Source organism: Hippocampus guttulatus, chromosome 15 (genome assembly GCF_054856545.1).
Source record: "Hippocampus guttulatus isolate MCC_2025c chromosome 15, RoL_Hgut_1.0, whole genome shotgun sequence".
Lineage (NCBI taxonomy): Eukaryota > Metazoa > Chordata > Actinopteri > Syngnathiformes > Syngnathidae > Hippocampus > Hippocampus guttulatus.
In genome coordinates, this window is record NC_141275.1 from 2,438,556 (window position 1) to 2,452,019 (window position 13,464).

A 13,464-nucleotide genomic window follows, 5' to 3' on the forward strand; every position below is an offset into this window, starting at 1 on the left:
GGTTAGCACGTCGACTTCACAGTGCAGAGGTACCGGGTTCAATTCCAGCTCCGGCCTCCCTGTGTGGAGTTTGCATGTTCTCCCCGGGCCTGCGTGGGTTTTCTCTGGGTACTCCGGTTTCCTCCCATGTTCCAAAAACATGCATGGCAGGCTGATTGAACATGCTAAAAATTGTCCCTAGGTGTGAGTGTGCATTGTTGGTCGTCTCTGTGTGCCCTGCGATTGGCTGGCAACCGGTTCAGGGTGTCCCCTGCCTACTGCCCGAAGACGGCTGGGATAGACTCCAGCACCCCCCGCGAACCTAGTGAGGATCAAGCGGTTCGGAAAATGGATGGATGGATGGATGGATATACATTTACAGTAAATATTCCCATCCCCGGAATTCTATAGAAAGGAATATCCTTCATCCGGAATAAAAACCTATGCATTAACATTTTGACTACGATATTACGTGTTACTGGAAGTTGCGTAAGCGGAAATTCCACAACCCGTAACCCGGATGGAGGTGTAATGCCGCGGGAGCTTAAATACACGCAACGCCCACCTGATGTGACGGAAAAGACTGACGCTGAAACAAGTTTTCACTTCGCGTTTTTCGATCATCAGATTCTAAACGACGACGTGCAAGTGAGTTTTTATTGGCGTGCGTTTTACTGTAATTGTGAATGATTTTAACTTTATTCACTTACGTCCTGTAGAACGCGGCACTAGCTTAAAAGCAGCACCCACTCGACACGACCGAAGAAACGTGTTCGCTTCGCCGTTTTCATTCATCAGATTCGAAACGATGACGTGTAAGCGACTTTTTATTGGCGTGCGTTTTACTGTAATTGCGAAATATTTTAACTTTATTCACTTACGTCGTGTAGATCATCGCATCGAAACGTAGACGAACTGTAACGACTGGAGCGCAGCGAGTGAAATGCATCCGTTTGAGCGAGGCTGGACACAAAGTTAAAAAGATCCAGCAGACACTTGGAGTCGGAAAGACGCAAATCTACGAAACTTTAAAAAACAAGGCATCGATTCAACTCCTGATGACAAGCCACCATCCAGCAAGGAAGCAATGCATATGGCAACAAAAATCCTTCAGTATGCACAAGAATTACCAGACATCGGTGATCAACGGGACAGTTACTTGCAACGAGCAAGAAAACTGTATGCCACGCAGGCAAACATTGTCATAAACCAAAGAATGCATCCAACAAAACAATCCAAAATACACATTTCTTTCCCAAGACAGAAAAAAATAAACATTAAAATACTGTACGTATTTTACTGTTGTGATTTTTTTGGGATACACCTGTATTGCAGTTTTTGTTATATAAACAGTTTTTGGACAGTATATTTTTGTATTTTATTCATTGTGTTGTTACACGTGCATTTTGTCAACATACTTGCAGGTTCATAAAGGACATGTACCATGCTCATTTCCCAAATGAGGAATTTCTGTTATCAGGACAAATTGGACAGCGCAAACACGAGTCCGTACTAGAGAATATTTACTGTACTTAATTTTCACCAGATATAGTTATTTGATCATTTCACTTCATACATACACATACAGTATAATCAGGCGTAGGGGAATAAAGAAATCAATCTGTGTCTTGTGTCTTCTTCTGCTCCAGTACTCCTTGTGTGTTTTAGTACCAACAGGCCTTTTACACACATACATACACTTAGGCAAGGCATATAAAGCAAACCACATCCTGTTTGATTAACACACACTCCCAGTGAGGATATTTTCATCAAAACATCATCGCCTAAATCACACTGCCCTGCACAGTGATTTTTTTTTTAGAGCCAATAAGAACATATTAAAGCAGATAACGTACACCTTCATAAATATCTTAGCTCACACCAGAGCCATCAATTATTGGACAGAATACAGATAGATGAGAAGATGAAAGATGTTTGCAGGAGTTGGAACGAGAGCCTAGGGGTGCACTGGAAGATAAGATAAGGGTCTGCTGGAGATGACCCAAGGTTCCGGGAAAGTGCTGTCTAAGTGAACATCTTGACCTGGTGGCGATCAACAGAGGAGCCAAAACAACCATCTCATCATGACCGCTGTCGCTAGAGGCGCCAAAAGATTGGATGGAGCCTAAATGTGACACAGTTTGCGAATGAACTGAATGGCGATTGGATCCCACAAATTTAGACCCAAACAAAATCTGTCCTCAAAAAATAATAATTTAATGACAAAAATGCACCGACAAAGTATAAACAGAAATCACTGGTCAAAAAGAACGATCAAAACAATTCAGTAACAAAAAGCGGTTGTCAAGGCAAGGAAATAGTAAATCCAAGATTATAAACGAAAAAACTAAAGTTCAATTTCACGAAACAAAAATGAGCAAGATCAAAGACAAAATAACAAATACTTACAAGGCGAGAGACTAGAGAGAAAAAAAACAATGACAAGCTCAAAAGGTCGAGGAAATAACACTTGAGCATGAGCAGCAAGCAAGGTCAATAATCAGACAGAGACTTGGCGTTTAGGATGTTCTTAAATACTTGCATTAACTTAATCAAATTGGCAGCAAGTGTGCATGCTGGAGGAAAGCCCTCCACTGCCACCTGCTGGAGACACTCAAGGACAGGATCATGAGAAGATGGACCTCCAAACAGACTTGAGACATATAGTTAGAGAAACACATAAATTCGAGGGCTGCAGTTAAGGACTCGCATATTTGAGAGCGAAGAAAAGCCACACACAAGGCGGAAATCGGGGTGAAGAGTGAGCATTGTTAATACAATTTCATGTTTTGTCTGCTCCAGAAACCCAAAACTAAATGTGTAGCGACAGATTGCTCAAAACAAGTCTTTCTGCAACACATTTTTTGCGTTTCCACGCTGCTTCGATGGAGGACTGAAAGCTAGAGGGAAGGGGTGTTTCACAAGCTGCAAAGCAAATTTTTATGCAACATGTGTAAAATGTGTTTATTGAAGCAGAGTATTGATTGTGTTACTTGTTATAAAGTGTGTATGATAATCGCCTTTTAGAGCGAAGATGAACCACACGCAAGGTGGAAACGGCGGTGCAGAGCGAAAGTGAACAAAATATCCATCTATCTATTTTCTAATCCGTTTTTCCTCACGAGGGTCGTAGACTTGCTGGAGTCTATCCCAGCTGTCTTTGGGTAGTAAGCGGGGGAAACCCTGAACTGGTTGCCAGCCAATTGTAGGGCCCACAAAGACGTACAACCATTCGCACTCACAGTCACACCTGGAGACAATTTAGAGTGTTCCATTATCCTGCCATGCATGTTTTTGGAATGTGGGAGGAAACCGGACTACCCAGAGAAAACCCACACAGGCATGGGGAGAGCATGCAAACTCCACACAGGAAGGCTGGAGCTGGATTTGAACCCGGTACCTCTGCACTGTGAGGTGGATATGCTAACCAGTCAACGACGGTGCCGCCCGAGTAAAATTACATATTTAATAAATAAATTGCAAACAATGAAATGTGTAACAACAGAGTGATCAAGACATGTTTTTCTGCACCACAGAAACACATTTTTAGCATTTCTACATCTGTGATCAGGCCTCCAGCAACCACAGCGACGAGTGCTGCTTTGACGGAGGACCGGCACTTTTTACACCTTGCGTTTGGCTCCTCTTCGCTCTAAAATGCTGGGCGGTATCGCTCAGTAGTTGAGTGGTCGTTTCTCAACCCAGAGTTTCATGGTGGGATTCCCGGCCATTGCAACCATGTCGACGGCAAGCAGTGAACGCTGTCCTCTGCTGGTTAGAGTTAGACATTGCAACCTTCTGAGAGAACACCATAATTTTTCTTATTACCCTCTAAAAACAAGCAATAACATAAAATGACCACCCTATGAAAAGGGGCTGCACTAGAAATCAGAACCAAATACCTGTGGAAACAATATAATTCATTCATTCATTCATTCTCCGAACCACTTAATCCTCACTAGGGTCGCGGGGGGTGCAGGAGCCTATCCCAGCCGTCTTCGGGCAGTAGGCGGGGGACACCCTGAACCGGTTGCCAGCCAATCGCAGGGCACACAGAGACGAACAACCACGCGCACTCACACTCACACCTAGGGACAATTTAGTGAGTTCAATCAGCCTGCCATGCATGTCTTTGGAACGTGGGAGGAAACCGGAGTACCCGGAGAAAAACCCACGCAGGCACGGGGAGAACATGCAAACTCCACACAGGGAGGCCGGAGCTGGAATTGAACCCGGTACCTCTGCACTGTGAAGTCGACGTGCTAACCACTGGACTACCGGGCCGCCCAATATAATTCAAAATAAACCAATTTTCAAAATAAACGTATGCCACATTTCCATTCCACTTTTGTGTTATTTTTCTACATCCAAACGTCTAAAAAAACTCTCTTGTTAGCTTTTTTTCCAAATCTTGCAACATTTGACATTGGATTTTTTTTAAACTGTCTGTTTCCATTACCAATTAGTACTTGCACAATTTGCATCCCGCCATATACCCGCACTTCATTGAAATTCTTCACTTTGACATTCAGAGCATTGGACAGAAATTGCATCCCATCAACAGCACGATACTTTGTTTCACTTAAACAGTTGTATTCCCCAGGTCCGTACCAACTCAAAGTTCGCTGCCCAGCCCACACCACGGCCTCGATGACCAGGGATTACAATACAATACATCCTGATTTATATAGCGCTTTCACAACAGCTGCAGCTGTAAGAAAGCGCTTAACAAAATAGTTAGCGAGGTTGATTGGAAGAGATTGGTTCACTTCTCCTGTCCTGGGAGAACCGCCCACTGCAAGGTCACGACTGGCGCCCCAGCAAGGGGGTTCCATGGGAAGAGCCAGGCGCATGTCCCCTCTGGCCCAGCCCACTCCCGCCTGACCGTGCACAAAAAACGACTGCTGGAGGGGGAGGTTATTGAAGAGTTATTGGAGAGAACACCACACCCGACCCCCGCCGCACAGTCTATGACAAAACCGCAGCTGCTTGCAGAATCTGCGCCGTTTCATCGCCACATTGGCGAGGGGCAGGTCCAGATCCGGCTAGGTGGGGTTGTTTGGGAAACCCTCTTTCCCTTTGGCTCCTGCCAGTCCTCTGTCAAAGCGGTGCTTGTTGCTGTGGCTGCTGGAGGCCCTGGAAGAAAAACCGAGGAAAATTTGTTTCTGTAGCGTGCTGTAGAAAGACTTGCTTTGATCAATCTGTCGCTACATATTTAATTTAGTTTCAAATTTATTTTGGAACACACAAAATATTACATTCTATTCGCCATGTTCACTGTACACCGTTGTTTCCACCTTATGTGTGGGTCTTCTTTGCTTTAAAATGCGATTATAATACAGTACACCCTTTTAAAACAATGACACAATCAATGCCATGCTTCAATAAACTTCCGCATTTTCAAAACAAACGCATTTTACATAGGCAGCATAAACTTTTAACTTCTCACCATTGCTACAGTAACTTGGTCATTGGAATCGAACCTTGCATGTCTGCACTGTGAGGCAGACGTGATAACCAGTTCTCCACCATGCCGCCCCTTGTGTCACCCAAGATTCTTATTTAATGCTTGGTAAAGGGTATTTTGCCGATTGATTTGGGAGTGCCAGCAAGGTATGGCTATGGGTTAGTTGTGCTCAGCACATTTTAAAAATGTAGAAAAAAATGATGTAAACTGTCTAAATGTGAGGAATTTTCACACTACTGTGTTTAATTTTGTTCAACAGTTTTATTTCCTAATCGTAACAAGTTACATCCATCCATCCATCCATTTTCTGAACCGCTTTATCCTCACAAGGGTTGCGGGGCATGCTGGAGCCTAACCCAGCTGTCTTTGGGCAGTAGGCGGGGGACACCCTGAACCGGTTGCCAGCCACAGAAATGAACAACCATCCGTGCTCACACTCAAATCTAGAGACAATTTAGAATGTTCAATCAGCTTTTTCGGAATGTGGGAGGAAACCGGAGTACCCGGAAAGAACCCACACAGGCACGGGGAGAACATGCAAACTCCAGACAGGAAGGCCGGAGCTGGGATCGAAGGCGGTACCTCTGCACCTTGAGGTCGACGCGCTAACCACTCGCCCATCGTAACAAGTTACAACCCAATGTATATCGACATCAATTGTATCTACAATACAATTCAAAAAACTATTTGAAAAATATTGATTTCACTTCAATACAAAATAAATATTGTGACTTAAATTTGTTCAGTGAATCGTCTGAAATCACTCCACAGTGCTGTACAGGGAATAGTCGCAAATACATCATTCTACCGTTGCACACCTAGGAAGTGCAGAGGAAGTAAAAGGTTTTTAGTCGCATCCAACTAAGTGCATTTTACTTTGAAAATAATCGACCGGAAGTTTTGGGTGAGCGATAAGATTTTGCAGCACAGTACCAATAACCTCATAGTTGAAGGAGACTTTGAGCGTCGTGTGTGTCCATGGATTATTAAGGCTGAAACAGAAGGGCGCGTGGAAAAAAAAACATATCAGGATTTGTAAACGTCACATAGAAAACAAGGACATTAACAATGATGACACAACCAATATATTGGGCTATGCTGGTCGGGATGGCCATCCTGTTGATGGGGCAAGGTAGGCAACAGTCTTAAATCATTCGAGCACTTGTCGCTCACCAACGCTTTGTTGCAGCTAAAATCGGGTTAGAAATGTTCTCACTCAAGTGCATGTGGGTAATATTTGCGCCATCACCTAACATCAAATCACATCTAACTGAATTTTAAACAAAGAGATTTGGGTCCTAACCCATACAAATATCTAACTGCTGCTTTGAATATTTTTTTTTTACATCAGTTTCACCCAGTTTGGCGTCTCATCAGTGAAAGATACGCCTTTCGTCGATTTGGCTTTGGATACCTGACGATGTACAGGTATATCGTGTGTGGAGTAATATTGCTTTTCTAAGCGTGAACATTGAAAGACTGGAAGATTCTATTTGGACTAGTATCGCTCTTTCAATAGTCTGTCTGTTGTTGGGATTTGTTGAGACACATGATAAATCTCCTACCAGGAAGCCTTCGCCGACAAGTTAAGCAGTAGTAACTAATCCACACTGACTTCGTGGTGAAGTCGTTCAAGTTAAGCCTTACCAATGTGACTGTTGGGATCCGGAAAGAAGACCCAGCTTAAAATTCTGGAGCTTCTATTGACATTACTATTAAAAAAATGTTCAATGACTTATACTAGACATTTAGCATTTTTGTGATGAAAATACAACATTAATGGAAACTCTCGAATCGTCTCGATCCCTCAAAGGTTGAAACAAATGCATTTAATCCGCTTTAATCTATTGTTAACTCTGAACGTGATAAACCCCAAATCCACTCTTTTATGATGACTGTTACCAGTTCAACTGTGCCCACTCGGTTTTTAGTATGTATCAGAGATGTGTTCCTCGAGCCGGTCCTTGGCCTCGAGGACCGAGGGGCGGTGAGTTGACTTGATGGCCTCGGGAGTCAAGTCCTTGGCCTTGGGAGTCAAGTCCTTGGCCTTGGCCTCGGACTGCCAGTCCTCGGACACAATGAGGTATCGGACCATCGAATCCCTTATCCACGGAGCGCATAAATCACGAAGGAATCAAATAAATTCCATCCAAACAAACCCATATTGATGGATTAACTCTGGCGCTTTAAGAGGGGCGCGTCTGCCACTGGCAGGTGACAGTTAGCACAACGTATTAAGAGCGGCATCACAGTTAGTTTCAATCACGGTTTGCTCCGTTCGCGATCGGCAGTTTAAATAACGTGTAAAGCCTTTCTGTAACAGTGGTGTCTTTTATTTGCACAGTCGTCACGTTTGTGCGGTGGCACTAGAATGTTTGTTTTAACCAAGTAATTTGCGTTACAGCTAGAGTGAATAATGTCGGCACTTCACTTCCGGATTTGGCCGTTGGGATTTGGAGTCCTTTTGCTCGATTCCAGTTATGTTTGCTGAATGCGTTCTCATGTTTGGAATAATGAATATTGATAATACATAGTTTAAAATCATGGTTGATTTAATTATTTTTTATTATTATTGTGAAGTTGAAGGTATTAATTAATGTAGTAATAGTGGTAGTGGTAATAATCGTAGTACTCAGAGAATGTTTAGAGATTACCGCTTTTTCTGCACTCAGTGATTGACTTCTATGCAAAGTCATTTCTCAACTTGTCTTCCGTGCCACGTCATGCCTTTTGAGTGTTGATTTACTTCATATTAAGAAACGACTGCACTAAAACATTAATTCATAAATGTATATCATATGCTTTTATTTTTGTTTTTCTTAGTATAAATAACACGTACCCTGACTGTTCTACTCTTTGAATAAAAACACTTCATTCAAGCGTTAGGGAGTGCAAATCATGAAGACTGCCAAGTGGTATGATAGCATTGTTTTATACATGTCCTCGGCTAGGCCTCAGCTTCAAAATCAGTCCTTGGTCCTTGGCCTTGGCCTCGGAAAATTTCTCAAGTCCTTGGCCTTGGCCTTGCCTCAGAAAATTTTCCAAGTCCTTGGTCTTGGCCTTGGCCTCGGAGTCAAGTCCTTGGCCTTGGCCTTGGTCTCGGGTTGCCGGTCCTTGGACACAACACTGTGTGTCCAAGTGTATGTATGTATGTATGTATGTATGTATGTATGTATGTATGTTTGTATCAGTGGCGGATGCTGGTCTGTCAAGGAGGGGAAGCTCAATTTTGGCTGACATCATAAAATGTGTCCGTTTATATAAACGCGAATTCTACTCTCCGTTCCTTTTCAAGAAAATTATCTGTAACCCTGTCATACCAACAAGGCGTCTTTTCCAGGAACTTAACTAGTGTCCTACAACTACAAGAAAACCCACCAGTAATAAAAGATTAATTTGTCGCTTATCGTTTTCAACAAAGAGAGTGTCGCTAAGATGATTATAAGTCGTCTCCAGTGCAATTTAGAACAGAATGAGAATTGAAAGTGCTCCCACGGATGCCTACACTAAAAGATCGGTGATTGGCTCATTTCGATGTCAATCAAACTGGAACACAGGCTCAGACAGATCATCCAATCTGATGCAGAAAAACTGAGCGTCCGGTACCCGTCCACTGCCATCCAGTCCCAAAGACGCTGAGCGTCCGTGGGCGGGACAAAAACCAGCTTGTATCCAATGACTCGTCTTCGTTCAAAGCATTGGGACAACCTACCCTGAACTCTCGAGATGCTCGGCGTCCACCATTTCAAGCACAGCGAAGCTGCGGGAATGAATGAGAAGGGAGTCGCGTCGTAACGAGTAAGAAGAAGCTGATTCGGAACAAAAGTTGGGCACTTTGTAGCGCATATTTAGTCAATGACATGTACACACAATAAAATTTATATTCATATATTTGATCACTTATTCTTTGACATTTTAGGGGAAGCTGAGCTTCCCTTCCAGTCCGATAGCAATCACCACTGGTATGTATGTATGTATTTCTAATGCAGTATGTCTTTATTTTTAATGCAGCATGTATGTATTTTTAATGCATATCTCAGTTAAAAAAATACCCAATGAAAGTTTTTCACTTCTTAGTTACCTATCAGTCCTTGTGGAGACAGTATTTCCTATGCACGTGTCTGGCCTCTCCCTTTGAGAGCTTAGTCAGTTAGCTAGTTAGTGGCCCAGAGTTGAACTTCTCTTGCTCCGCATCGAGAGGAGCTAGATGAGGTGTCTTGGGCATCTTGTTAGGATGCCTCCCTGGATCAGCCTTCTGAACATGATCCACTAGACTAGAACATGCTGTAGAGCAGTGTTTTTCAAACTTTTTTGAGCGAAGGCACACTTCTTTCATTGAAAAAAATCTCGCGGCACACCACTAGCTGAAAATGTGAAAAAAAAAAGCTAATTTTAACAATTAACACGTTATATTGTTACTATAACCATTTTTTAATACTGAAGAATGACATTATCACAGCTTGAATTGGAATCAAATAAACACAAAGAAAAAGGTGTTTTATAATCTTTCAGATTTAATGTCACTCAGTGTGATAATGGGCCTGTTTGGATGAACACAAAACTGATATCCTGGCAGGAATTGATGAACGACACACACAGAGCTCTTCCTCCACAGCTCTCAGTCTTTCTCTGTTTTTCGTTTTTATAGCAGTCAGGCTTGAAAAGCTCACCTCACATAGGTATGCTGTGGAAAATGGGAGCAATATCAAAATAGCTTTGTTGGCCAGCATGGGGAACTCCTTGGCAGCTGCCAACCAAAAACTGTCCAAAGGTAGATCAGCAAAGCTTAGTTTGAAACCACAATCTTGTCTCAGTTCAGTTAGTTCCTCCTGCTCTTTTAAATTCATGTCCTTTCCAACAGCTGATGCTGAGCTGAATGGGTCCCTAACCCAGTCGAGGCACTCAGTGGAGGCTGAAGAGAAATAAAATGACATCTTCACCTGAAGAGTTTTCAAATGTTTAGCTATTATCTCACACAGTGCAGCAGTATTAACATCTTGCCAATTATTGGCGAGCAGGAACATTTCGAGATTGCCACTTTCCACATGTTGCTGCCAGAGTTGCACCTTTGAACGGAATCCATACATTTTCTTCTGTACTTGTAAGCAAATTTCCATTCCGGCCTTGCATTCGTGTGTTCAGTTCATTCAGATGATGACAAATATCTGCCAGGTATGCCAGACTTGCACACCACTCATCGCTTGCAAGCAGCTTTGCGTAGTAGGACCCCTCACTGGTCAGAAAGACTTGAAGTTCCTCTCGCAGCTCATACACACGCATACACCTTGCCACGTGACAACCATCGGACCTCCGTATGAAACAGCAAGGCTTGATGCTCCGCTCCCATTTCTTCACACAAAGCCGCAAATGTGCATCTTTTCACCGGTCGTGACTTCACAAAGTTTACCATGCGCACAACATCATCCAACACAGGAACAAGGTCTGCTGGTAAAGTCTAGGCTACGAGGGCTTTGCGGTGTAAAAAAACGTGCGTCATGATCACATCTGAGTTTTTTGCTTTCACTCTGCTTACAAAGCCTTTGGTGCGCCCGACCATGGCTGCAGCTCCATCAGTACAGACTCTTGTGCAGTTTTCCCACTTAAGTACTCCTTTTTCCAGATATTCTGATGTGACACGAAAAATTTCCTCTCCTGTTGTTTTTTTCTGGCAAAGCCTTGCAAACTAGAAAGTTCCCTTTAATTGTGTTGAGCATGCCCACTTATATCAGTAGCTTCATCAACTTGCAACGCAAATTTATTACTGATACGGATCTTGTCCAAAACCACACTTTCGATGTCTGCAGACATATTATCAATATGTCTGGAAATTGTGTTATCTGAAAGAGGAACTTGGGCTATTTCTTTCGCCGCTTCGGGTCCGAGCATCTCTTTCACAATGGCTTTGCAGGCGGGAACTAATGTTGACATCATTTTATGCTGGTGTTTGATTATTATTATTTTTTAAATCATAAACTGATCCCAGGGCAGCACAGTGCCCAACTGATTAACACCTCTGCCTCACAATGCAGAGGTGCTATGTTCGATTCTGGCTCCGGCTTTGGATGGATAAACAGATCACCTCGTCGAAGTCAAAACATCACCTGCCGGACCAGTTACATCATCATTCAGTTAAAACCCAAATTTACGTCAGAGTGATGAACTTTCTCATACGGACATGGGCACGTCATACAGTATGCTAGTGGTACAGCATGGCGTTATAAATAGTTGTTTCAGAGAGTACTGGCATGTAAGTTTGTGTGGTGCTGTGATAAAATTCTAATGTCTTTATTTGTTGAACAACTGAACTCAACTGTATTTATAGAGCACTTTAAAACAATCACCGCTGTATACAAAGTGCTGTACACTGAGCAAATATAGACACAACAATAAACAATAAAACAAATCATAAATAATAGCAATAATAAATATTTAAAAAAACCCACATCTGCCTCACATAAGTAAGGTTTGGGTTTGAATTTTGGCCCTAGCCGTCTTGTCTGAATTTGCATGTTCTCACCATTCTTTCCTGGGGTTTTCTGTCTCACATTTCACTGAGGATTCAAAAATTGTGAGTGTGAATGGTTGTTTGTCTCTCTCTGTGTGATTGATGATGGCGACTCGTCCAGGCTGAATCCCACCACTTGCCTTCAGTCAGCTGGGGTAGGCTCAGCTCATAGTCACACATGATCCTAATGAAGTGATCGATAAAATGGATGAATGGAAGAACATATTGTTGTAAATGTTTCTGATTTTGATATGTCAATAGTATTTGCATTCAATATGATCTCAATTAACCCTTTCATGCACCCTGTAACCTGCTAACATGTTAAGCTGTCCACTGTCTTAACCACCGTCCCTGAAAGGGTTAAAAAAATCATGGAGCAAACCCCATTCCGGCTACATTGTGATGATAGATTTGTCATAATTACAAGCACCTAAGAGGACATTTGGAGCAAAAGAGTATATTTTCAGTGCACAAAACCATTGCTGTTCACAAACGATTGAAGAAGCGTGCGTCCGTGCGGCATTTCTACACTGAATGAAAGTAGCTTAGCCTTAACTTTGTTCAAATAAATGAGCAGTCGCCTCAGTGCAATTCTTGCAATAAGATTAGTATTGTGTACACTAAGACAATCAAACACGTTTTGGATGGACACCTGAGGTTGAAGTAAAGGACTTGCTTGCTCTGACCCTCTCAGCGTTGCACTTCACAGGCAAGTCAAAAATGTCCCATGACATAATGAGCCAGCTAAAAAGATTAAGTAGTGCTAAAACGGATGATCACTTGTTGTCATGTTTTGGTTTGTGACCTACAGGTGGCACTGTAGGCCTCTCCCTGCAGCTGCACACCTGTTGGTCGTTATAATTATTGCTTTAAAAGGACTCCCGGCATGACCACTCGGTGTCGGGTCATTGTTTGCTTCTGTCATGTTAGTTGCTGTCACAGTTTCTGTTGGTTTGTGTTTATCACTTTGTTTTTCGCTTATGCCATGGTTTTGTTTGCTACTTTGGATTCATTTTGTTTTCCAGACTTTGTTCTGGATTTCGTTTCCTTCGTATTTTAATACATTTTGTCAAGTTCACCCTGCTCCTCCCTCCTGCCTGCTTTTTGGGGTCTTCCACCTAGTGATGGGATGAGCGACACTGGTGTGTCAGCACAATGCCGAGAGCTCAAGAGTGAAACCCTGCATCGGTGCGTGTATTGCTTTAAGAAAGAATCATGTGACCAATACAGGAACTGAATCGTTTGAATGTGCTGCGCCCAATATGTGTTTATACGGACACAAACTGTATCACCATGTCGTGGGTTTGTTGTCTGGAGTTTTGCAAAAATATGGATCGTTCTAAGAAGTTTTCCCCAGTGTGGAATCATTTTGATCTTGGTAAATCTTTTTCTCCTTTCAGCATTGTTTACTGTTATATACAATTGTTTTACGGTGGCGCATTGCACCCACTTTATCAGTTTATCAAGTGAATGACCTGTTATACATATGATAGTCAGTTAAAGAGCATTACAG

At 42.7% G+C, this 13,464-nt stretch overlaps 1 protein-coding gene across 3 annotated transcripts in view; it reads left to right on the forward strand.

Moving 5' to 3' along the window:
* The first annotated feature begins 6,404 nt into the window (after positions 1 to 6,404).
* ntm (neurotrimin) overlaps positions 6,405 to 13,464 on the forward strand; it is a 114,536-nt gene continuing 107,476 nt past the window's right edge. For 2 of the 3 annotated variants that reach the window (XM_086130966.1, XM_086130967.1), the window contains exon 1: positions 6,439 to 6,578. Coding sequence is in view for 1 of the 3 variants with exons in the window: in XM_086130968.1 (XP_085987094.1) it covers positions 6,515 to 6,578 (64 nt within the window). In the remaining 2 variants the exon portion in view is untranslated. Of the gene's footprint in view, positions 6,579 to 13,464 lie in introns of all 3 variants that reach the window. The other variant, XM_086130968.1, reaches the window with a different exon arrangement.